The sequence below is a fragment of the Lonchura striata genome, chromosome 4 (genome assembly GCF_050655825.1).
Source record: "Lonchura striata isolate lonStrDom1 chromosome 4, ASM5065582v1, whole genome shotgun sequence".
NCBI classification, from domain to species: domain Eukaryota; kingdom Metazoa; phylum Chordata; class Aves; order Passeriformes; family Estrildidae; genus Lonchura; species Lonchura striata.
In genome coordinates, this window is record NC_140706.1 from 29433346 (window position 1) to 29457222 (window position 23877).

Sequence of the window (23877 nt, forward strand, 5' to 3'; positions counted from 1 at the left end):
CGCGGCCGGAGCCGCGCCCTGCGCGGGCGGGGCCGCCGCGCCCCCCGCCCCGAACCGGGCGGCCGTGCCCGTGCCCCCGGCCCGGCACAGACACCCGGAGCCCGGGGGCACGCTGTGGGCTCTCGGGCGGCTCTCCCCCCGCCGCCCTGCCCTGCCCTGCCCTGCCCTGCCCAGCCCGGGGGGAGCGGCGGGCGGGAGTGGGAGGAGCGGCCGTGCCGGGAGGGTGGGGCCGGGGCGGGCTCCGGCGGGGAGCGCGGCCGGGGCCCGGGCCCCCGGAGCGAGCGGCCGGGATGCGGTGCGGGAAGATGGCGGCGGCCCCGCCGGCGGCAGCCGGGGCGCCGGGCGCCTGGGGCGGCGTGCGGCGGCGCTGCCAGCGGCTGCTCTACTGGGTGCCGGTGCTCTTCATCTCCAGCATCCTCTGCTGGTCCTACTACGCCTATGTCACCCAGCTCTGCCTGCGTGAGTGCCGCCGCGGCGGCGGGGGGCGGGCGGGACGCGGGTGGGCGCCGCCGCCCCTGCCAGGGGAGCGCAGCCGGGCGGCGCGGGCACGGGCACGGGCGGCCGCCTCTGTTGTTTGGCGGGGCCGCCCCTGGATGCTGCTGCTGCCGCCGCCACACCCGGACCGAGGCCGGGGCCGGGGCCGGGTCTGGACCGGACCGGTTTCCCGTGCCCCGACCCCCTGGGCGGGCGGGGGCCGCCAGCGCTGCCCGATGTCCCCCGCGACCCGTCGTGCCTTGTTTCCCCTCCCACGCGAGGAGGCAGCCGGCGCACAGGGCTTTCCGAGGCGTGAGTTTCCCTCCGTGGAGTGCGCAGAGTGGCCGGTCCCAGCCCCGGACGCGGGAGCGGGACCGGCCGTGCCGGCGGCTGAGCCGAGTTCGCGGTCCCTGCGGCGCATACACATGTACACACACGGTGCTGGGAATGGGTAACGGGAAATCCGCGAGCCTCCCTGTGCCACCCTTCAGTCGTCTAGAAAATGCCCAGCTGTCACAACTTCTTGATCCCTTCTTTGTCGTCGGCAGCGTGCCGGTACATTCGGAAGTCATCCTGGCTGCGCGCCTTGGCACCCGGTCCTTAGCGTCAGGCGGATCGTTCGGTACATACTGGAGGCTGGGTGTGATGTGTGATGTGAGCGTTCGTGTGAATTAGAGCAGCCGAGCCAGAAGGATTTATTAAATGACCAGCTCACTAGCCTGTCTTGGTTTGGGAGTTGTTTTTTTTTTTTTCCTGATTTTACTTCAATTACAGTGTATCTTGTAGAAAACCCTTGAATCTGATTTTCAGAGGCTAATGTGTGGCATATTGATGTTTCAGTAACAATGTCAGCATAATGGCACACAGGAATATAAGTTCGATGTACTTAGTTTTCAGCTGTTCATGTTGAAAATCTCAGCAGTCTAGTACCTAATTTTTGATTTTATCTTTTTTTAATAGCCTACAGAAAACTGATAGGATTTTTGTCCTGTGGATGCTTGGCTGAGCAGTTGAGGGATTAACCAAAAAATGATTGCCAGGCCTAGCACCTCTGGTTTTTGTATCAGGACTTGCTGTAGTTCCTATATTGGAGGTTAGGCTTTTTGCATTTTTTTCTCTGCTAACTCCATTTGCATCTGTTCATTTTAAGCAACACCCTTAAATAAAGTTGCTGTGCCCTCATGAGATGAACAATGAAGTGTCTACCTCCAGCACAAGGAAGCAAATTATCTGCAGGGTTCTGGGAATTGACTGAGTAAGCCTGGAAAGGGGAGCTGTAAGCTGACACAAGGAGGGCAAGGATGTTCCAGGGAAGAGCCACTCTGTAGTTAACGTTCTGCTGTATGCAGCCTTGTGTTAGGTACAGTAAGCTTGTTCTGGGCACTACTGCTTCAGTATTGTACTGTATTTTTTGTTTTGTATAACTGTCCAACAGAATAAGATTGGGTTTTCAGCTTACCTGAAAGCAGGTTCCTCTTAAGTAGATGACATGCTTGAAACTTGCTTCAGACTATAAACTGTGGTTCATTGATTCCTTGAGAGCCCCTCAAAGCAAAAGGCCCACAGTGGGAGGGGGAGGAAGTAAAATCTTGGGGCTCACCTAAAGCATCTTTTACTGAATTCCTTTCAATGGACAAGGGTGATTTGTTTGTTTGTTTATTTCCCACCCACCCCGACACATTCCAGTGGGAGCTGGCTCACCAGGTTTTTAATTCAGCATAATAGTCATCCACAATCTCCAGTAATTCCATCTTTTGTCTATATCTGGATCTTTTTCCTCATTTTTGGTATATTAAAATAAAACAAGCTTATGTTTTGTCTTAGTGATGAATATTTAGTGTAAACAACAGAAGGAATAACTAACAGCTCTGGGAATGAAAGCCAACGGCAGGAATAGACTGCAAGCATTTTCTTGCTTTGAAGCCAGCCTGTCTGTCTATTCAGTGCATCTTTTATTCCTGCAGCACTGAATGCTAAAGAGGATGTATATAGCTGGGTTTTTTCCTGCAGCTCGCTGTCATTGAGGCTGACAACATACAGGGAACAGTGTTAACTGTTGTACAGTAGGACCTAGCAAGGACTTTGCGCTGTTGGAATGTAAGTGGTGTCTTTGAGCTTTTAATAATGAGAAAGTGTTTCAAATGTAGCATTTTGAATGTGTTTGTGGGGTTTTTGTCAGTTTATTTGTGGGGTTTTCTTCTTCAATTTCATACAAGCATTATAGGAGGGACAATTTTTTTTTTTAAGAAATCTACTAAGCTGATGCCTTATATACCTAAAGCTGAGTAGTTACAGTATTGAGTAGCATTTAGAAACAAAAAGAGGTTTTAGAAACAGAAATCCACTGTTTTTAACACTAGTATTGCCATGTCTAGAGTTCTGTCTCTTTTATTAGTGGATTCAGGTAAGTGTTCGTGCAGCTTTAACCTTTAATGAGAAGGAGAAAGGTGTTGAACACTAGCAAACTCTTCTTTCTGCTGAATGTAGAATGAATACTGGAATTAAATGTGTATATGAGTTGGTCTTAAAACACTCAACTATAATTTGCTTACCCCTAATCCAGTGCAATTCTCTTGATTTTGCCAGTATTGTCATCTCACAAGCCCTGTTTAGTAGTAGTACTTTTTTTTCACCCTGAATAACTTTGTGTTTACAATTACCGTCTTTAAGTATTCCTTCCCTTAAAAAATAATTTGAGTGTGTTTATGAGAATCTAAGGGATACAGATTTGTTGTTCTTTCTCTAAAAAGGATGGGGAAATACAGGTGGTGTACAGCAAGTAAAGTGAACTTTGATAGCTCAAGCTACTGAAATTTCAACCTAGGATACATGGAACAGCAGTAACATGAAATGCAAATGAAATACTTCACCCTAGCACCTGTATCCATGTGTCTATACTGAAGAAAATGCACATTGGATTCACTGTTTGTGAAAACCTGAAAATGAACATTCAGTGTTTATTAAAATCTTTGCTTACTTCATATGCAAAGGAAAAAAAAAATATTCTTACATTTCCCTTCTTAGATACCTCTGTAATTCAGGTTAGTAGAACCATAAGGGACTTGGAGGAGTTATCGATTCCATGTTTTAGGTAGGGCAGAACCAGTAGTTACTTGCAGTTTCTGACAGTTCTTTATCAGAAATGTTCTTGGCAAATGCAGATACTGACATCGTTTTGTTTTGTTTTGTTTTCCTACCTGCTCAAGATTTGGAGTTGCATATAACATGGAAAATGTAAAAAAATTGACAGTGTTGTGACAGCTGTTTTTAGGAAAAATAACATCTTAGCTGATGAAAGGGTTATCCTGTAGATACCCTGTATTCAATAGAAAATGGATGGTTTTTTTCCAGTTTTGATCAATTTTTTCATGGTACTGATTTTAATTCACAGGATAATGCTCTTACTCAGGGAGTCCTGTCAGGAAATGCAGCTTGAATTAGTAATTTTTAAGAAGGAAAATAGATTTACTCTGGGACAAACAAGCAATAAGCATTTTGTGACTATTCCAGTGAAGGGAAAGGGAGGAAATATTGCCACCTGGTGAGTGATTTGCCTGATTTGGAAAAGAATAAATTACTTCAGCATAGCTGAAGAGTGAGTACAACAAGACATTGACAATACTGTTAGGAATGCTCATAAGTCACAGCTTTGTTTTTGGTGTGGAATATATGACTGGTATCTGTCCACGTCTACCTTCAGAATGGAACAGAAAGCCTGGAATGACATCCAGCTGCTAAACATGTTAATGATCATGAAAGATTTTTGCTGGATGATCGGATTGATTAGTGCTGAATTGAGGTTTTTGACCCTGTGAACCATCAGTGGAATGGAATTATAACGGGATATAAAGCTGCTTAATTCATCACTTTTTAGAGGCAGAATTAATACATGCCCTGTGGGCTTGGCACAGTGTCTTTAGGGCAGTGGCAGAAAATAAGGAGATAGAAGCTGCTGATAGGGTGAGGGGGGGAAAAAAAGCTAAAAAAAAAAAAAAAAAGGTCAGACCCAGGATTTGGTCTGCTGGATTCAAGCTCTTTGCTCAGTATGTTCTCTGGGTAGATTAAAGGATTTATGGTACTTGCAGCTTATGTCTTGTAACCATTTAGAGCTTAGGTTTGGCTATAGAAATACAAGTACATTGTAGCATTGCAGTTGGCTGTTGTCAAATACCGGTTAAATATGCTGTCTGCACATTAGCTGCTAAGGTGCAAAAGTACTTTGGTTCAAGGAAGTTTGCATTTTTATTCCATATTTTGGAAATACTACCTTTTTTTTTTTTTTTTTTTTTTTCCCCTCTTCTGACATCTTTGGTTACTTTGAGGAAAGTTTCAAAACTGGTGACTGAAGTAGAATTGGCTTCTGAATTATAGCCAGCAGTGCTTCTGTGCATTTCCCAAATTTCATTTGAGTGCTTTCTCAGATTTTCAGAGGCAGCTGCATTCTACAGCTCTGAAACAGAACTGAAGACTATGGCTGGTTATCTCTCTGTGTAGTGCCCAGTATACTACCTGTAGGTCTTGTGCCTTGAAATGTAAACCATGGTTGGAAGTTAAAAACGTAAAGTCTGTGGTGAAGATACAGTTACTGGTTAAGTATGTTTTCAGGAAAAGGTTTAACACTGATTGAGACATAACTTTAAGAGTTGTTCTTGTCAGGCTGCAGTTTTTGTTTGCTGAAAAGTTTCTGGCAATGCTGGCAACATAAGTGTCTGCAACTTTGGTAGAGCCAGACACTTTTCATTCTTCAATCTGTCTTTGTGATTTGGAAAGTAAATGAGAAGTTTGTAAAGAGGAAAGATTAAGTCAGTTCTTGCTCATACCCTATACAAAAGCAGTGGTTTTGTGACCTTATGTGCAAAGATAGCTAATAGCAAACGCTGCTGGGCAAGTGCACAGTTGTGCATTTTGATGAGCACAGGGTTAAAATGAATCTTCTGAAACATTTGAAAATACCAACAATTGCAAATGTATGGGTTATTGATGACTGCCTGTGCCAACCTTAAATATCCCAGAAATATTTTGGTTACTTTTGTTCTGAAACAAAGCACTGGGGGCACCTTGTCACTCTGAATTAATGCAAATCACTGCTCTGTCTAGCAGAGAGGTAGGTTCTTACTGCAAACACTGATACTTTTACTAAAGGACTATTGCAGACAATGACAGAACACTTGTCACAACTATAAAACATTTTTATGTGTGCACAGAGCTGAATCAAACTGTGTCTATAGATCAGTGTTTTACAGCTTCAAATATGCTATAAAGATAAAATGTGTACTTAGTTTTGTGAATCAGATCCAAGATGTTAAACTTCATAAAAGTTTGAGAGAACCAGCTATTTATAGATGGCTGCAGTCTCTGCATCAGATGTATCTTGTTTTCCCATTCCAAAGATTTAAATATTTTAAAAATGTACATAAAATATGATAGCAAAATTTTGTATATCCACTTTCATCACTGCTTTAAAAAATTAATTGCTTTCTCCCATTTTCTTTTTTTATTTTTTTCCTTATTTTTAAATCTAGCCAATACATTTACAGTTCAGAAACTTTGGGTTTAGAAGTCAGGCAAAATGTAACATTACATAGCTAATGCACATTTTGATATGAAATCTTTGAAAATCTTTTGGGATTTGTGCTAGCAATGTGTCTTACCATGTCTCTAGCTATGTGGAGATGCATGTCTACCTAGTTTTTACATGGTTGAGTGAGAATTAAGATTTCTAGAGAAAAGTAGAAATTAAAGAAGTGGGAAATCCACTTGGTCTGACCCAGTGTGCAAGGTGCCTAGTAATGTGATTTCTCTTCCTAGCAGCAAACCAATTTGGTGATGGAAACCATCCTGGACTTTTTAAGATCTTTTGAAACACAGCATTCTGTCATCTTTGCAATTGTTCTCTGCGAGCGCAGGCTGCTTAGTGGCATTGACTGTTGAATGTGCTGTTCCTGTTCCTGGCTGCTTGGGGCAAGCAGGGAGCAATGTTTCTGGCTCAGGAAGTTGGCGTCTGCCTTGGCTGAAGTCCTGCGCCTGTCGCAGCCCGGTCCCTGGTTGTGCTGAGCACCATCTGCGAGCTGCGTCAAGAGCCAGAGCGGTTCTGTGATGTGGCAGTCTGCTGGTACTGAGCTGGAAACAGCATCCTGAGGCTTTAGCAGTGCAAGGGTGATTCTGAATGAAATTGGCCCCTGCAGTATCTCAGGCGAACTAAGCTGTAACTTTTTAATGATTTCCTGAAGACAGATCATGTTTTTATAATTATTTCCATCTCTGAGTATACAAGAGTATCATTCCATTTTGGTCTCAAAGGGATTTACCCTGTTTTCTCACAGAAATTTCTTAGCAGTTGGGATTGCAATGTCCTTTGTGTTTATTTTTGTCATCATAGGCATAAATGCTTTTTACCCATATTATTTCTGTGCTGTTTAACTATCGGCAAATGCATTTGCAGCATTTCAGCTGATCTTTATTAATGACAGAATGCACAATCTGACCTACTTTTCACCACGGTGAGGGTAACCCCTTGAAACAGACATGAAAAAATTGCCAGGAATACTGATACAAATGTTTCTAGTAAAAAATATAAAATCTGGTTTAAATAAATGTGTTGTGTGCTATTCAGAAGGCAGGGAAAATAACAAACATTTATTTGATCAAATCCAAAATTAGAGGATTTTTTCATATTAGAAAATTATTTTCCATGCTCTTAAATAGTACAGTTTTAGTGTAATCTTAGGGTTGGCATCTTGTAGTTACTCTAAGAGTCTCTGTATCATGGTCATTCAAACAAATTTAGAATTTCTCCTAAATCTATTCATCAGTTCTGCCACACTGGTACAAAACAAAAAGTTTTCTCACTCTCTCCCCCTCCCTCCCCCCCAAAAAAGCCAGCAACCAAACAAAAAAAACCCCAACCAACCAGAAAAAAAAAAAAACAACAACAAAAACCCCACACCTTCATTTCCTCTCTGGTGCTGTTGTATTGTAGATGCTTGTTCATTACTTTCCCACACACTGTACCTCCTCCAGGGAGCCTTTGTCAGAGGTGATTTAAAACAGCATAAGCAGAAGGACTGGAATTTCACTTCATGCAGGTTATTGGATATCTTGCATAGTTCCTTTCTGTCACTGTCTGTGGGAATACTTGTTGGGTATGCAGCTAGTGTCCTTGTAAACACCAGTTGCAATATGTGTGGAGAAAAATGATGGTAAGATTGAAGGTACTGGCATCTTTTTTTAGTCTGGTTCTTCTGTGCTTTGGTCTCGTACAGTGGTTGCAGCTCAGGAGTGTATGAAATAACATTGGATTTATACTTGGTGGTTAAAAAATTAACATGACAAGATACATATATTAAAAAAACCCAAATCCCAAAAACATGCTCTCACCCTCATGGGGTTAACTGGACATCTCGGCACTTGTGTTTTAGCCTTCATGGTCCTGACTGTCAGGAGCATTTGGATTCCAGGCTAGATAATGCAGAAGCTGAGAAGACAATCCTCTGTGCAGGTGGAGACTCTGAGGAGTGCATTTCCTTCTGGAGGTGGACAGAAATTTGGAAAAGCTTTGGGTTTGCTGTCTGGTGGAAAGTGCTATATTTGGATTTGTCTGTCCTTTACTTAGAGGCATTGTGGAAAATTTAGATGTCTCAGACACATTAGTAAATACATTTTATGTGAAGATAAGGGGCAGGAGAAAGATTACAGTTACTTTCACAGCAGTGTTCTATGGCATTCCCTTGTAAGGAGAGAAAAATACCACAAATTATTGCGAAGGTTGGTTAAGTAGATTTTGTTTTGAAACTGGTGATTCTGCAATGTATGCTTGGCTGTGACTTTTTAATTAGCAGAGAGTAGCTATTCCAAGAAGACTGGCAAAATTTCTGCATACTTTGCTGACTGTTCCAAATGGAGAAAGAAAATCGGAATTTGAATAGTGGCTAATTTTTCTTAATCTGAGAACTCCATCACTTTTAAATTGCATGTCAGCTCTGAAGCTGTCTTTTGTTTTGTAAACAATCATCTGGTGGATGACTGTTTCCTTACAATTTTACAATTCTTGTGCATTATTGTAGAGGAGCATGTCTGCTCCTCAGAGGCAAATGTATATACGTGTTCCTTCAGCTTCTCTCTAGCAGTTGTCTGGATGGATATTTGGCTTATCAAATTCTAAAGAGTTCAGAAAACTGAAGGCAGAATGTAGTTTATAGTGGTTTATGCAACTTCTGTGGTGTCTTTTTTTTTATTTTTTTGAGGAGCTTTATGAACACGGTTGCTTACTGGTTTCCCTCAGGTAAGGTTTGTTTTGCTGGAGCTATAGTCCAATCTCAATTTTAACAGACCTACTTTATAATTGCAGAATTTTGGTATAATTCATGTTTGAGATGACCTCAGCTCATCTAGTCCAACCTCCTAATCAAAACAGGGCTAGGTGTGAGGTTAAACCAGGTTGTTCAGGGTTTTATTGGCTTGAGTCTTGAAAAACTTCACGGGTGGAAGCTGTGCAACGTGTCTGGAGAGTTTCCTCTGCTGGTGAATGGTTCTCATGGTGGAAATGTTTTTCCTTGTATCAAATCTGATCCTTTCATTTCAATTTACATGTGCTGGCTCTTGTCATCTCACTCTGTGCCTGTATGAAGAGCCCAGCTCCTCAGTGCCTCCTGGGAGGCCCTCCCGAAACCACATCTTCTCCATGGCTGACAAGCGCTGGCTGTGCAGCCTCTCTTTAGAGGATGAGTCCCTGCCAGCTTCATCACTTCCTGCTGGACTTGTGTCTGTTGTTTTGGGGGCCCAAACCCCGCAGTGTTCTGGGTGAGGTCTGATGAATGCTGCCCAGAGGGGAGAAACCCTTCCCTTGGCTGACCAGCCGTGCCCCCGCTGATGTAACCCATGTGGCTGCTGGCCCTTTCTGCTGCCCACCAGCAACTCCATGGCTTGGTCCAGGGAGCTGCTCCAGCACAGCAATCCCCAGTCTGTGTCGTTGCAGGGAGTTGCTTCTTCTCAGGTGCAGGACTGTCTTTGCCCTCATGAATTTCATAAGGGCCCCATTGGTTCATTCCCCCAGCCTGTCACGGTCCCTCTGAATGGAAGTTGTGCACGTACCAGCTGCTGTCCCCAGGTTGGTGTCATCTTCCAACTTGTAAGTGTTCACTCTTCCAGAGCATTAGCTAAGGGGTTGAGCAGCGCTGGTGCCGCGGTCCACCCTTGCAATGTGCAAGATGTATTTAAATGCTGGCTTTAACTCAGTCACCAAGCCTAAGTTTAATCTATCAGTCAGATGCATGGGTCATTGGCTTTCCCATAGGAGTTGCCTTGTGCCTGCTGCTTGAAGACCAGTCTGGTGCAATCATTTTTATTAGGAAGACAAGAATGGATGAAAGCTCTGTATATTTACCGTCCTGTTGTAGGTACCAGTGTACCACAGCTTGTAGACTGCTTAACCAGGATGGATAAATGTGTGGTGGAGTGGTTTGGGTGAAAAGAGGTTTTGATCTTGGGAGTTTCTGATCTCTCTGAGATACCTGTTGTGGAATGGTTACTTTTAAATAATGTGACAAAGAGTGGAAAATGCAGTTACTGATATGTGTTACCTGTGTGCTCCCTTCCATGTCTGACATGCTTGCCCTTTCTCACTCTCTTACTGTTCCCAAGTCTTGTAATCCGTGGGCAATTTCTTAAAGGAAATGCACATTTGAAGATCTAAGGTATCACCAAATATTGCTGTCAAAACCAATTCTGGAGTCTGATACCTCCACTTCAAGAGCAGAACATAAAGAGTGAAGCCTGTGCAAACACAGTTAGAAGAAATAACTGCTCTTCAGAGATGGCTTTTCTTGGATTAAACTTTGGCAGCTTCAGATAGATGGAAGTCCTAGTTATCAGGAAATGAACCTGGGAAGAGGAGCCAAAAATCCTGATAAGCAATTGATATTGTGTACCTATTCTCATGAACAGGTACACAGCATAAAAGCTTCATAGTGTGTGACCTTAAACGTGTATTGTTTGATGATTACACTTCTGTCTTTGGCTGAAATAAAAAACTTTAAATGCTGCATTATATAACTTGTTTTTGAAACATAAATTTTTATTTTTTTATTTTTTTCAGTGACAATGACAAATATCGGAGAAAAAGGTAAGATTTTTATTAGCTGTTTATAGATGTAATTTATATATCAGAGTAGAACAGTAGTTGACTACTAGAATTGAGAAACAGTCTAACTTAAAAAAATAGATTTGTACTTTTTTTGTTCCTCAGCACCTTTTATTATCTTGCTGTTCCTGACTATTGCTATAGCCATTACAAACAGAGAAGAGAAAAATTAGAATTTTTTTACTCTTCTCACTGGCTTTCTGATATGTCAACTGAAACAATCCTTACATTCTGGTTTTAAAAAATGTATTCATAATACAAAAAACTCTTGTAAAAGCAGGATTTCTAGGGATGAGCAGTGTATTTGTGCAGATGCAACATACTTAAATGGGAGGCAGTTTTTTTCTGCATTTTCTTTTTCTTTATGTGGCCTTGTCAGAATATAATAATATTGCCTAGTGAGCAATGACTACAGTCCCTACCCTGACACTGTACCATGTTTAGATTGTTTTCTCCAGATGCTATTTTAATACTACAGCACAACATGGAAGTGTAAACTGTAGAGCTGCAGAGCTTTTGGAGGAAGAGCTTTTTATGTTTGTGTAATTCCAGCAGATTTCATTAAGTTATTGGCAGCTCCCTCACTTAGAAAACACGTTTGTCAATAAAGAAGCATTTGCTTGAAAAGCTTTTTTTTAGTTCAGTGATGTCATCCCCCATATGAGTGTAGAAGTGTTATCTGCAGGCTTTGCATTTCAGTTTCTTGCTGCTCCATACGCTGTGGGAGAGGAAGAAAGTAAGTTGATGGGCATTGCTCACAAAACATATTAAAATTATCAGCAAAATGGGTTGGGCAACATTAAATTTCCTTATTTTCACTCAAGGCCTTGGTGGGCTTCAGCCAGTCAGAAGAAACTTACCCTGGCTATACTTCTAAGATTTTTCAGGAGTGAAAACTGGGCAAATGGGGCTCAGCTGTACTATAGGTTGCCCCCAATTGCCAGGCAACTCTAGGTGTGCTAGCTCGCTGTAAATTGGTTGCCTGCAAGCAAGGGATGCAGCATTTGGGTTGGGGTTTGTTTTGTTTGAGTTGGGTTTTTTTTTTGGTTGGTTGCCTGGTTCATTGATTTTGGGGTTTTTTCCAGAAAACATATAAAATAGAAAGGTTTCTGCCAGGGAGCATCAGACAGCTCTTCTTTAACTGTCTCAAGTGAAATGAGGTTCTTGTGTTGGACTCAGCAGCCACCAGTCTTTAGGTGTTAGGTGCTTTTTTTTTTTTCTATGCGAACAATTTTCTTGTCAGTCAGTTACTTTTATTTTTTTTGCAATAATAAAATGCTTAATGCAGATCAGTAAGTGCATCATGTACCAAACTGAGGTAATGTGTCCTACTTTGCTCTCACTATATGCCATGAATATACTGTTGTTTAAAAAAATACTGATTTTATTTGAGTAAATCGGTTCTTTTTAGCATTAATAGAAATGTTCTGATAAAAGTGGGGACTGTTCCTGTACACATACTTATGCTATAACAAAATGGTCATTTAGTGTATTCTGCTTTGCGTGGAGTCCAGTTCTATCACTTATTTATACTGATAAGGTTTTTCTTTCAGTTTATAGATATGGCACATGACTTTGCCCCTGTCATCCCAAAAGCTTTGTACAGAGTTGCTCCTCAGATTCTATTAGCTTTTGTTTATTATTTTTAACAGCTTAGTAAATAAGAGTAAATATTTACAATGTTACTGCTATTTGAATAAATGAACATCAACACCAAAAGTATTTATTCAGTGTTACTTTTAAGGCAAAATTGCAAAAAGTAAGAGCATGCCAGACCACTATTTTGCATTTATATGCACCATCATGCATGTGTTATAAAGAGTTCTCTAGCCCTGAATAATATGACACATAAAAATACTCCATGAGCTGGCCATACAAGGGCAGTATTTCAGATCATGAAGTGAATGCTCAGGTTTCCCATTGTGATGCTTTTTGAGGATATGAATTTGTGGAAAAATACTCTTGTCTTGTTATTAGAGTAAGTTAATCAGGGGATATGGATTTATGATATGCTATTTACTGTAGTGAATTACTTAGTAGGGTGAGAGCTTTTAAGTGGAAATACCTATTAACCTATGGCAGACGCTTTGGAAAAGTTACTCCTCCCTCCTAAAATCTAGTAAAACAAGTTAACTGGATGTGGTTACTGCTCAGGTATCATGTGCATATTCACCCCAAGACTTCCCTCACACTTGTCACTGTCCCCTTACATCCTTTGGGGGGTTGGGGCTTTTGCTGGGCAGAGGCAGAGTGGGGGTTTGCATGGCTAGCAGTCTCCTACAAGATCTATAAAGCCAATAGGCACAGATGCATCAGTTAATGAGGGTTTAACAAATGTGTAAGGGAGACTGTTTGCTAATTAATGATGGGTCTTTAATAGGCTATAAACCATTTGCCTTAAACTTCTGTAATCTATGTAGACTCTATCATGACCTTCCCTACACAGTTTGCATTTGCCTGATGTAAAGTTGCAGTGCAGTATTTTTGTGGCAAAGCTTTTTCCAGAGCCTCGTATTTACGTCTGTTAGAGAACTGTCTGTGATGCCTACAGGCACTGTTTGTAAGTACAATATCACTGGTCTGTTTGTATTAATTCTGTTTCCTTCTGATTTTAGTTGTGTGCCTGGTTGCTTACCACATATTTTTCATGCTCTTCGTCTGGTCATACTGGAAAACAATCTTTACTCTACCAATGAATCCTTCAAAAGAAGTAAGATAACTTTTGTTTATGAAATAGCCTGGCCAAATGTCTGATTTTGTAGTTTTTGAATGACTTAGTCTGTGATCTCATGTAGTTTTACACTCTGTAGAAAAACACAAATGGTAGTTACAGCTTCTTAATAGGAGTCAGATTGCAATCAGTGTAGGGACCAAGACAAAAAAAAAGTAACAATTTCTCTGATTTTTTAATAGATATTTTAAAATGAGATATTCATGGTAGAAGAAAAAATCCTGTCCACTTGAAAAATATGAGATATATGAACTAGTAGCCTGAATCTTTGCCTTGGGAATATCAGACTTTTACATGGGCAGAAATTTCTTTCCCTGTGTTTAAGAGTTATACTTCTTGTCAGCATCTGTCTGTTGTGCTCTGAATTAAAACTTCTTCCCCATTTGTGTTGGTATGAAGGAGCTTTTGGATTGTGGTGGGAGTGCACATTAGGTAAGCTCATGGTAGGAAGCCACAGCTGGCCGAGCAGGAAGGGAGCTAGTAAAGAACAGCCACATGAAAAAAGGGGTCTGGGAAGGTTCTTCATCAATGGCCCCAGTGGAAATTCTGCCCATGCAGCTTTTTATAGCTAACACATTTTTTTGGCCTCTTCCATGCTGTCTTTGTACAGAAACCCCTGAGTCCTCAATAGGTGCTGTGTCACACAGCCTCTGAGGTCAGGAGGAATCATGCTATGGTTGTCCTATTGTTTGAAATACCCACAAAGCAAACACATACTTTGGCATGGACTCAACTCTAGCTGCTCTATGTACCAGGTCAACCTAAAATGAATAGCTTGTGATTTCTGTTGTCTATTGTGTGGAGGTTCTTTTCCAAATAGTTTTCATTCACTAGTAGGATATGTAATTGGGAAAGCAAGTAGATAATTCAAATTGCCATCTTCACTGGGGTTCAGTGCAGTCTTTACTACATCCTGGGTGGGTAGGAGCAAAATAAATTAAAAACCTGTTTCATTTGGAAATTACATAGCAAAATGTATGCATGTATATGGTGACTGTACTGATAATTAGAAGGGTTTCCAAATCATTGGGCTGATGCCAATGAAAGCATTTTGACAAATCCTGCTGATTGTAGTACAGTTCCAAATCCATCGTACAGTGCTACTGGAGAATTTCAAACGGGGTAGGAAAAGCATTGTAGTTGAGTAATAGAAAGTAATGTGTGGTGTTCCTATTTTATTTGAATTTACACAGTGTTGCTGGCAGTAAGTGACATCTTTGTTGTTCCATGTCTTTTTCCTATTCTACTAGAGCATTTTAAATGTTCTGTTAGAGCATTTTCCTATTCTACTAGAGTATCTTAAAAATTTAATTAGGGTATTTTGTAATGTTAAGTTGCTGATTGGCTTCCATTTTATAGGATGAAGTCTGCAAATAGAAAAAGATGTATTTTCAAGTGAACTGAGCTAGCAAATACTCATTTGAAGACTGAAAAACAAGCTTTTGTATTTTGTTTTCATTAATACTGCAGCTGGTGCAAACCACACAGCTTTCTTTAAAGCTTATTTCAAACTTTTACATATAAAGTAGGTTTTGATAGATTTTCCTCTAGTGTGTGCTATTCTTTACTTGTGTGTACCAGCTTTATACAAGCACTGCATGAAGATGGGAGTGAAAATGGGTACCCAGGCACAAAGGTTCTAGATGAAGGACTACTCTGAGGAACAATAAAAAAAGATGGCAAAGTAGCTTTTTTTACATCAAATAAGCATTTTTTAAAAAGTATTCTAAACTAGGTTTCTGTAGTGAGAAATCTTATGTATCCCAATATAAATCAACTCAGATGTTGGTAAAAGTGTGGTCGTGCAAGGGGAAAATATGGTAAGCTGAGAAACTCAACTAAAACAGTGAATATCCAGCTTCAGCTGGAAGTCTGTGGGCTTTGTCAGGAAGGGTGGAGTGGTGCCTTCTCTATGGAAGTGAGAATAGGCTCCTAACTGCATGTTTCTGTTTGCTTTCTTATTTTTACATGCATTACTTTTTTTTAGGAAAGGAAAATCAATATTATTGTAATGACTAGCCTTCCTGTAAACCTAAATGCTGCGCAGAGGGCTTATTTTTCTGGCACAGGATAGAGGCAGCTCTTCCTGCCAAATGAGGACTTCTTTTCAAAGGTGGTTTTGTATCGTCTTTCTCTGATAGAGTTACCAAAGACTTCTGCCTGTTTCTAGAAGCTACAGTGACAAAGCTAGCTATGTTGCTGTGTTGCAGAGGACTTCAAAGTTTAAGAAATTTGTAGTATTTCATGTGTACTAAGCATCTCTTTCAGTAATTTTTACCTTTTCAGCACTTGCTATAGCCACATTTGTTATTGTTTTGAGCAGTGACAGAAGCTGCCATTTTATTCAGGAAGGTATTCAAGATATGGTTATTTTGCCATACAAGACCCATCTCTTTCTTCTCTCAGCCAGTCTCTAAAGTAAAAACACATCCTAACATCTGCATGAAGAGAATAGCAGTGACAAAGAATAAAAGGGAAAATGACAGACACCAGAAGAGAAATAAAACTGTCTTTTCTGCTATTACTAGTAGTGTATTTTCTTTCAGTTAAACACTGACATCCCTAGATTATATTCGCTAGTTAATATTTGGCATTACAGGAATAAATTGACTGACCTTTTAAAGGAATCATAAGCTCTTGATCTTTCTCTTGAAGAATGTTACATAATACTTCTGGAACCATTCAGCATTGCCTCTATACCAAATCAGAAGTAGTTTTAATTTTGTCTTCAGCTGCCATAAAATGAATTAGTTGTCGTGGGAACGTTGGGTCATTTGCTGTAATACCCTGTACATGTTGCTAATCCATGTTTATATAATGAATATTTATTCGTTTTTAGACATCTACAGTTACATGTTTAACTTGGAATTTTCTAATATTTCTTTGATTTTAAAAATTATTCCAGTTTCATCTATCCTATTCAGACAAGGAGTCCCTAGAGAGGGAGCCTAGAGGTGAATCCCAGCAAGAAGTCTTAAGACGAGCAGCCAAGGATCTTCCTATCTATACACGGACAATGTCTGGAGGTAAATAGGTGTTCAGGAGACTGACAAAGGCAGGTGTCTTGATGTACTACTTAAACTAATTGAAAAAAAGTTTTCATGGGTTTGGATTGAAGGGAAGAAGTGCTTTCCATATTTCATAAAATAATAGAGTGGTTCAGGAATTTTTATTTAGTTTTGTGCAGATACATTCATAATGTGTATAGAGATTGTTGGGAAGTAAATTGCAGCATACAATTTAGGATTTTAAAGTGGATTGACAATGCCTTGCTTTTGTTTTCAAATTGATATTACCAAATAACTTTGATACTAACAAGCTGCAGAAGAGGCTGTAGCATTCATTAACTGTTTAAATATCCTTTATAATAGGTTAAAAAAATAATAAAAACACAATCACTGTCTGCATGTCATGTATAGCTAGCTAGATCACAATAAGAAACTGTTACTGTTTTACTTGTTGGTCATTCAGTTGCAAGAACAAAAGATCTTCCAAACTAACAGTTAATCTAACCCTACTCATATTGTCAGTTTTTCAGTGCTGGCTAGCTAAGCAAATCCAAGAGATACTATCACATAATAAATTAAAGCTGTTAGAATAATAGCTTAAAATGGCTATATTGTTGAACAGTCTTTAACAGTTTTCCAGTCTAGTGAGGGTTTTGTGGGTTTTGTTGGTTGGTTGTTTTTTAGAGCTATAAGGCTTGGGGGGAAAAGAAAGATTAGTATGGTTAGCAGAGATGGCAAAAACAGAGCTTTTTGGGTTCAATCTGATAGATTCAGCATTGCAGGAATGCTTCACTATTTCCAACTGCTCCTGATCATGCTGAAATGCTTTCCTGGGGGTTCTGCTAGGTGGCTGATAGTATTTCCTTTTGCACAGACTTCAGAAATCAAAATGTGTAACTGTACATTGACATCTAATCTGTGAACTTTTTTCTTTAGCAATCAGATACTGTGACAGATGCCATCTTGTAAAACCAGATCGTTGCCATCACTGTTCAGTATGCGACAAGTAAGAATATCCTTAAACAAGTGATTTTTTGAATTAATCAATTTTTCTTTCTTAGCACAGAAGCTTCTATTTTTTATGAGTAGATTTTTCAGGGTTAGTATTTTGGCAGATAAACTTTTTTCCCCCCCTTAGATTTTTTTTTTTTTTTTTTTTATTTTTTTTATTTAGTTTTCATTTACTTATTTCTAAGGAAGTCTGTAGCCTAGTCTAATTCATTTCTTGACTCCCTTATGTATTCTTTACATAATGGTTAAAAATTATAAATATTAATAAAGAATTTTCCTTAAAAATGTAACCAAAAATAGCTGATTAAAAAAATGTACTTCTTTTGTTAGAATCTGAATAAGCATCACTACCCATCTCAATCTAATCATGATGTCACTTACATCTTACCTGAGGTAATACACTTAATATCCTATTTTTTACTGGATAACTTGCAGGTTACTTTTGTTTAAAGAAAGAAACAGCCAAGCATTTTCCCACTTCTATCTAAAGCCATAAAATTAAGTTCTTCTTTGTCTCGCACAAAAGGAAGTTCATATCCATACTCTCCAGAAGTCTGATTGCTTTCTAATTTAATTTTTTCTTTTAGCTGTTCACTCTGACCCTTCTCCAGTTAGCTTGGATGTCTGTGTTTCTTCACTCTGGCCCACCAGTGCTTTATACTTCTAACTTTGAGAGGAGACATTTCTCCAAAGGGAGGTTTATTCTTAGCTTTAAGGCAGTTGCAAATACTCTTCAGCTGATCAAACATTACAGCACGATTGTGAGGTGGAGAAGACATTGCTTTGTCCAGGAAAGCAGCAGAGGCAGGAAGAGCATTTTGGTTGTGCTGTATGGAATGGTGTTTGCAGTGTAAGATAGGAACATAGTCATGTGTGTTTCTAGTGAAGAAAAAAGGTGACTTGTTATCCACAAAATGTGAGTGAAATTTGCAGAATTCCATTAGTTAACATACCTTTATTTTGTCCATACCAAAATTTGTAATTTCAGTCATATCTGATTTTCTTGTGAACATATCTGATTTTCTTCTTTGTTAACGGAGAGTGATTAATGGCAAAAGTGTTTGGGGTTTTTCATGTAAGGTAATCTCTTAAAAACCTTTTCTATTTGCATAGAAAGATGTATATATTTCTATAAAAACAGACCATGTTGTTGGAAATACATTTAGTTGTATCACTACATAATAATTGAATTAGCCCAGTTTCTAAGGCTCTGCCAGAAAATAAGCAATAGTTGAAAATCCTATTCAGATTGAGGACCGAATACTAAAGTTGACCAAATCCTATAGATTGCATTTTCTTAAATCATGAGTTCTTGATATATCAAAGGTTTTCAGTTTGGCTTATCTGCCATTTCTGTAGTTCCCTCGTAGGTAAACTGTATTATTTGGCTTTAAATAGATGTATTTATTAAACAGATTACATAACATATAGTAAATATGGATAATCTTTAATCTGTATGTAAATAATTTAAATCTGGCATGTTACTTTGCTTCTGACAATATTTTTGTTGTCTTTTGTCAATGCTTGGAATTCTGCTGGGGTTTTCAAAAGATGCATTTTGAAAATGGATCATCACTGCCCTTGGTGAGTGTACTACTGGTTTTCTTCTGTTCTGATTGGGTAAAATACACTTTTGTGGGGCCTGCCATGATGATGATGCTTCAGCGTTCCTAGAGTTAGATGTGTATGTGTGGTTACTGGTCTTGCAGAACTGTTGGAGTTTCTATATGTCTTCTTTTCCTGGTTGTGACATACAGAAAGAATTTCATTTTTCTTGTACCTTTGAGTTTTTACAAGTATTAATGAAGTAGGCTTCTGATTAGTGAGAACTTCTTTTAAGAATTGCATCTTTTCTTTGAGTTTGAATACTACTGTGCCTTAGTTGCATTGGAAGGTGAAGTGCTACCCTAGGTTTAAAACTAAAGGGCAAGGTTTTGCCTAGTTCCTTTTACCAAAGCTCCCGGGACAGTTGGAGGGGGCTTGCTGGAAACATGAGGTTAGCACTTCCAGTTTTTATGGGTTCTTTGTTTTCTTTGATTCTTTCTCCCCTCTGCCTCCCTTGTTTTGCTGCTATGTCAGCCCACACAGTGGTTTTGTTCTCCTGTCTTTTAGCAGCCCTTGGACCCAGTGGATAGACAGGATGTATAATTAGTTTTATGTCAGTTTGGGAGGTGTGTCTCATGGAAATAATTAAAGGTAGTTGCTTAGTAAGGTCCAAGTTTAGGGAATTGAATGGTACATGGCAGTTCTTCACCATATAAAATGATCAGAAAAGAAGAATCCCTTGTGTTGGACAAACGGAATGGTAGATGGTTCTAAGCAGTTGTTTTGACACTTTTACATCAAATTCTAGGACAGAGGAGGCTCTGTCCTGGGGCAGGAAGGGGTGCTCAGTCCCCCTGTTTCTCTTGGTCCTGACTACAGCATCTGCCATAATGTAATTTGATTTTAACCATTTCTTCTTATTTTACATCTACATGGTAGATACAATTAAATAGTGTAGGGTAGAGTTTTTTTGCTAATCAGCATGTGAAAATTGAGAGTGTTCAGTAATACTAGTGTGCTTCTTAAAAAAAGACACAAACAAGCCACCACAAAGCAAACAGGTAAAGCCATTGAATGTGGAACAAATTTCTTAGAACAAAAAAGATGGCTTCCTTTTTTCAGCTTTTTAATAGCTGCCTTGTCAAAAGCTCTAGGAAAAACAGTAAAAAGTTGACAGGCTCTTTGTGACAAAATATCAGTGAAAAGTCTCAATATGACTATTAATATTCAGTATTACAAAGACTTCTTATAACCTTTATGGTCTCTTCCAGATTTTTTTGTGCTTTTATGTCTTAAGACATTTACATTAAAATGTTCTTCATGTAAGCTTCAATTTCAAAATAAAAATCCATTATATCAAATAACAAATCATAAATAATACTTAGGTTTTGTGTAAAAAGACAGTGAAGTGTTATTTCACTAGGGCAGAAACTTTTAGAAAAAAATCTGTTTTCCTCTCCAGTAGCATTTGCTTACTCTACGTTTGCATTCTTCTTAATCTAACAACATAAACATACCCAGTTTGAGAGAGTATTTACACTGCTCATTGGTTTTAATCTAATAAGCAATGGGTGCACAAAATAAAAAATACAAATAGAGAAGGTAATTGAAAGATGTGTAATGCTTCTTGATGGAGAGATGTTCCTTTTGTACTCCTAGTAGCAGAAATACATTAGAAAAAGAGGTGTGTGTTTTTTCCTAATTTGAGCAGATGTTCACAGTTCCTTGCTCACTAAAAAAAAGAACTATGTGGAAGAGATGAAAGAGTTTTGAAATACTGCAGAGGTGCTGATCAAGCTTTATAGTTTCCTGTAGAGACCCATGTTCAAAGGTTCTTAGGGAGATATATGGCTATTTTGCCAACAAAAGTAAGGGTGCAATTCAGTATAATGGATTGACTTTAACCTCTCTGAACATCATTAGGTTCTGCTTTGCTTTTCATGTTGCAATGTTTTTGTGGGAGCAAGTTGGGTAGGAAAGAAGGGGGAAAGAACTCATGTGATGCTTAGGGAGAGCAGGGAAACAGCAATGAGAGCTATCTCTCTAGTTTAATACTCTGTCAGGAGAAGGATTTCTGGAGAGTGAATGGGTAAAAATAACCTATGGAAAGTAAGATGAAGCTCTTGGAAGACAGAGGTAATGAGAGGTTGTTATGTCCTAGCCCCAAGTCATCTGTCTTTTGCTCTCTGGAAGGCTTTATTTTGGCTGTCACTCCTGCACTAATGGAAGTGCTGTTATAAACAGAAATATTTAATGCTAACTGTCCACTAACTACTCTGAAAGGTTTAAGTGATGCATTTAGGGGATTAAAAGGGGATTTCTAGTGCTGGTGCTACTCACTGTATGCAGATGCACCTGCAGGTGGGAATCCAATGGAGGCATGTCCAAAAATACTGTTTGTATATAACACTCTTAGTACTAAGTAGGTGCATTTAGGAATGCCTTAGGAATAATTCAGAACATCTCTCCTTTATCTTTTGAGTGATCCAAATAGTTAGCGTCTCCTGGATTCTGTGATGCTTTTTGTTAAATGAGTTGCCTTTTGTTAAATTGTCAGTGCCTTGTAAATTATTTCTTTGCCTGGTATTTTCAGTAAACTAACCCCTCAGATGGGAATTATATATATTCCTTTGAAATTGGAGCATTTAAAATGTTAGCTGTAATCCAAATTGTTATTCTGGATTGTTCTGACTGTATGAATGTTTTGCTGCAATAACATACTATTATTTAGCTGGTTGTTGGTATATTTATTAGTTTTACTCTTTCTCAGAAATGTTAGACTTCAAATCTAACCACCATTCTGGAGGTTTAAGATTTGATGCTACATGCTCAAACAGGACAATAATGAAACCTTGGTGTTTACCTTCTCTTCAATCTTCTGATGCACTATTCTTTTCCAGTAAGACCTCTGCAGTTTGGGGCCTTGTTAAGTTTGAAGGGAGCATAATAATTTATGCAAATTTGTTTTGACATGTGTACCACATACCATTGTGCAAAACAATGGTTTGAAAGAAATCTATCTTTGATTCAAGAAATTTCATCTTTGGGGAATGACATTTCACTTAATATTTCTTTTCTCACATCAAACAGTGTCTTAAGTAAGAACAGCTCAAAAATAAGTATCATGAAAGGAAAGTAGGATTATCATATAACACTTGAACCTGAATTGCTTGCAGTTTATCATGGAATTGCTTACTTTGACATGTTTAATGAAAAAGCCCACTTCACTGTGGAGAATTTTATATTTACTTTTCGATAAGAATAATTATGAACTTACAAATAATATGTTCTTTTTCTTTAATTAGAACAATCTGTTCTGAGTGCTTAACTGTAGTTAATATGAATGCTTAGCTATTGCTGCATGTTTAAATGAAAATGCAGAATTTAACGTTTAGCCATGTTATATTTTGTCTAAAAAAAACTTGGAACAAACTGACCCAGCTCACTACCCACCCTGAGAATGGGTAACAGTAAGGTACAGTGAAAATTTCTTCACTATTTTAAGATTCTACCCTTATCTGATTAGCATGCCTTCTGCCATGAGTCCCTTAGCATCACCATCTCCCTAAAGAAGAGAACAGTTGTGGTAACTTGTCCTGTGCTTGTGGAAGCTAAAGTTGAGCCTCACCACACTTTTTTTTCCTTCTTCTTTTTTTTTCCCTTCTTTTTTTTTTTTTTTCCCTTTTTTAGAATTATTAATCAATACACAAGTATCTTTGTGAATGTAGTCTTATCTTAATTGCCTGATCAGTTTGACAGCAGTATCAGTTAGGTTTCTTTAAGCTCATACGAAGAGTTCTGTCAAGGTTAGCACAAAAATAATTTTGATTAGTTCCTCAATGCAACAAATGATAGAGGAAGCAGTTTACCAATAAAATGCCCATGGGGAGCACGCCAATATTTTTTTATTTGGTGGGTGTAATATCATTATATGTTTAATAGTGCTCTGAAATTCATAATACTTATATGTTGTCTCTAATGGGAAGCTACTATGGTACTAAATGTACCCTCATCATCATAATGTGTACTAGTTGCTCATTATCATGTATAAAAATCTGCAAATGGGAGGCAGGCATCTTAAAGCCCATAAGTGAAAGTTATAAAATGAGATTTATTTTAACATTTAGATGTGTTTCAAATGTCTTATTCCCTGTCATGTTGTCGCTGGTGTGGAATGTTTTCTATTACAGAGTAGCATTTCTCTCATTTCATGTAAATGTAAATATTTTTAGGGATCTTCTATGAATGTTCTTACATTTGAGTATCTTATTAAGACATTTTATAGTATGAGAAGTTTTAAGTATTTAGTATGATTAATGAAGGAGGATCTGGATTAAATGAGACTGCTGTTATTCTCACAAAATTCAGTCCAGTTTCAGTTCCTGGCTTGTTACTGTCCCAGTTGACATGCAGTATGCCTAATGGTGTAACATGGATACTTACCAGCAAACTAAAAAAAAATAGCTAACTGCAGTCACATTTACATCAGATGTCCTGAGAAAAAGTTTCATACCATAATTGAAAATATAATTTCAGTAAGCTGTTAAAAGCAGTGTTACTTGGTAAAGTTCTTTGGGCTTTTTTGTGGTGGTAGTGTTTTGATTTGGGTTACTACACTAATTTGCAAATTGAAGCTAAATCCATTCCAGTAGCTTGAGGCAGCAGAGATAGGAAGTAAAACTTGGTTTACATGCTGATATAAATGTTTCTAGAGCACATAAGTTTAATTTAAATTGGATGAAAGCAAAGAAAACTTTCATGACATTTCCTTCTTATGTGTTTGTTTGTTTTTATCAGGGTGAACAACTGTGTAGGATTCTCCAATTACAAATTTTTTCTTCTCTTCTTGGCTTACTCACTACTGTATTGCCTTTTCATTGCTGCAACAGATTTGCAGTACTTTATCAAGTTTTGGACAGTAAGTACTCTGATCTACATACTGTCTTTTAAGTGTGTGGAGTTACCGCTGT

General features: G+C 38.9%; 1 protein-coding gene across 2 annotated transcripts in view; it reads left to right on the forward strand.

Annotated features, from left to right (window-relative positions):
- The first annotated feature begins 254 nt into the window (after window positions 1-254).
- Window positions 255-23877, forward strand: part of ZDHHC2 (zDHHC palmitoyltransferase 2) — a 31845-nt gene continuing 8222 nt past the window's right edge. Inside the window, exons 1-7 of one of the 2 annotated variants that reach the window (XM_021535314.4) lie at window positions 255-459; window positions 10568-10594; window positions 13228-13322; window positions 16249-16369; window positions 17288-17357; window positions 18914-18946; window positions 23705-23825. In XM_021535314.4, coding sequence (XP_021390989.2) covers window positions 291-459; window positions 10568-10594; window positions 13228-13322; window positions 16249-16369; window positions 17288-17357; window positions 18914-18946; window positions 23705-23825 — 636 coding nt within the window. In that variant the 5' untranslated portion in view covers window positions 255-290. Of the gene's footprint in view, window positions 460-2449; window positions 2572-10567; window positions 10595-13227; window positions 13323-16248; window positions 16370-17287; window positions 17358-18913; window positions 18947-23704; window positions 23826-23877 lie in introns of those variants that run through there. The other variant, XM_085578636.1, reaches the window with a different exon arrangement.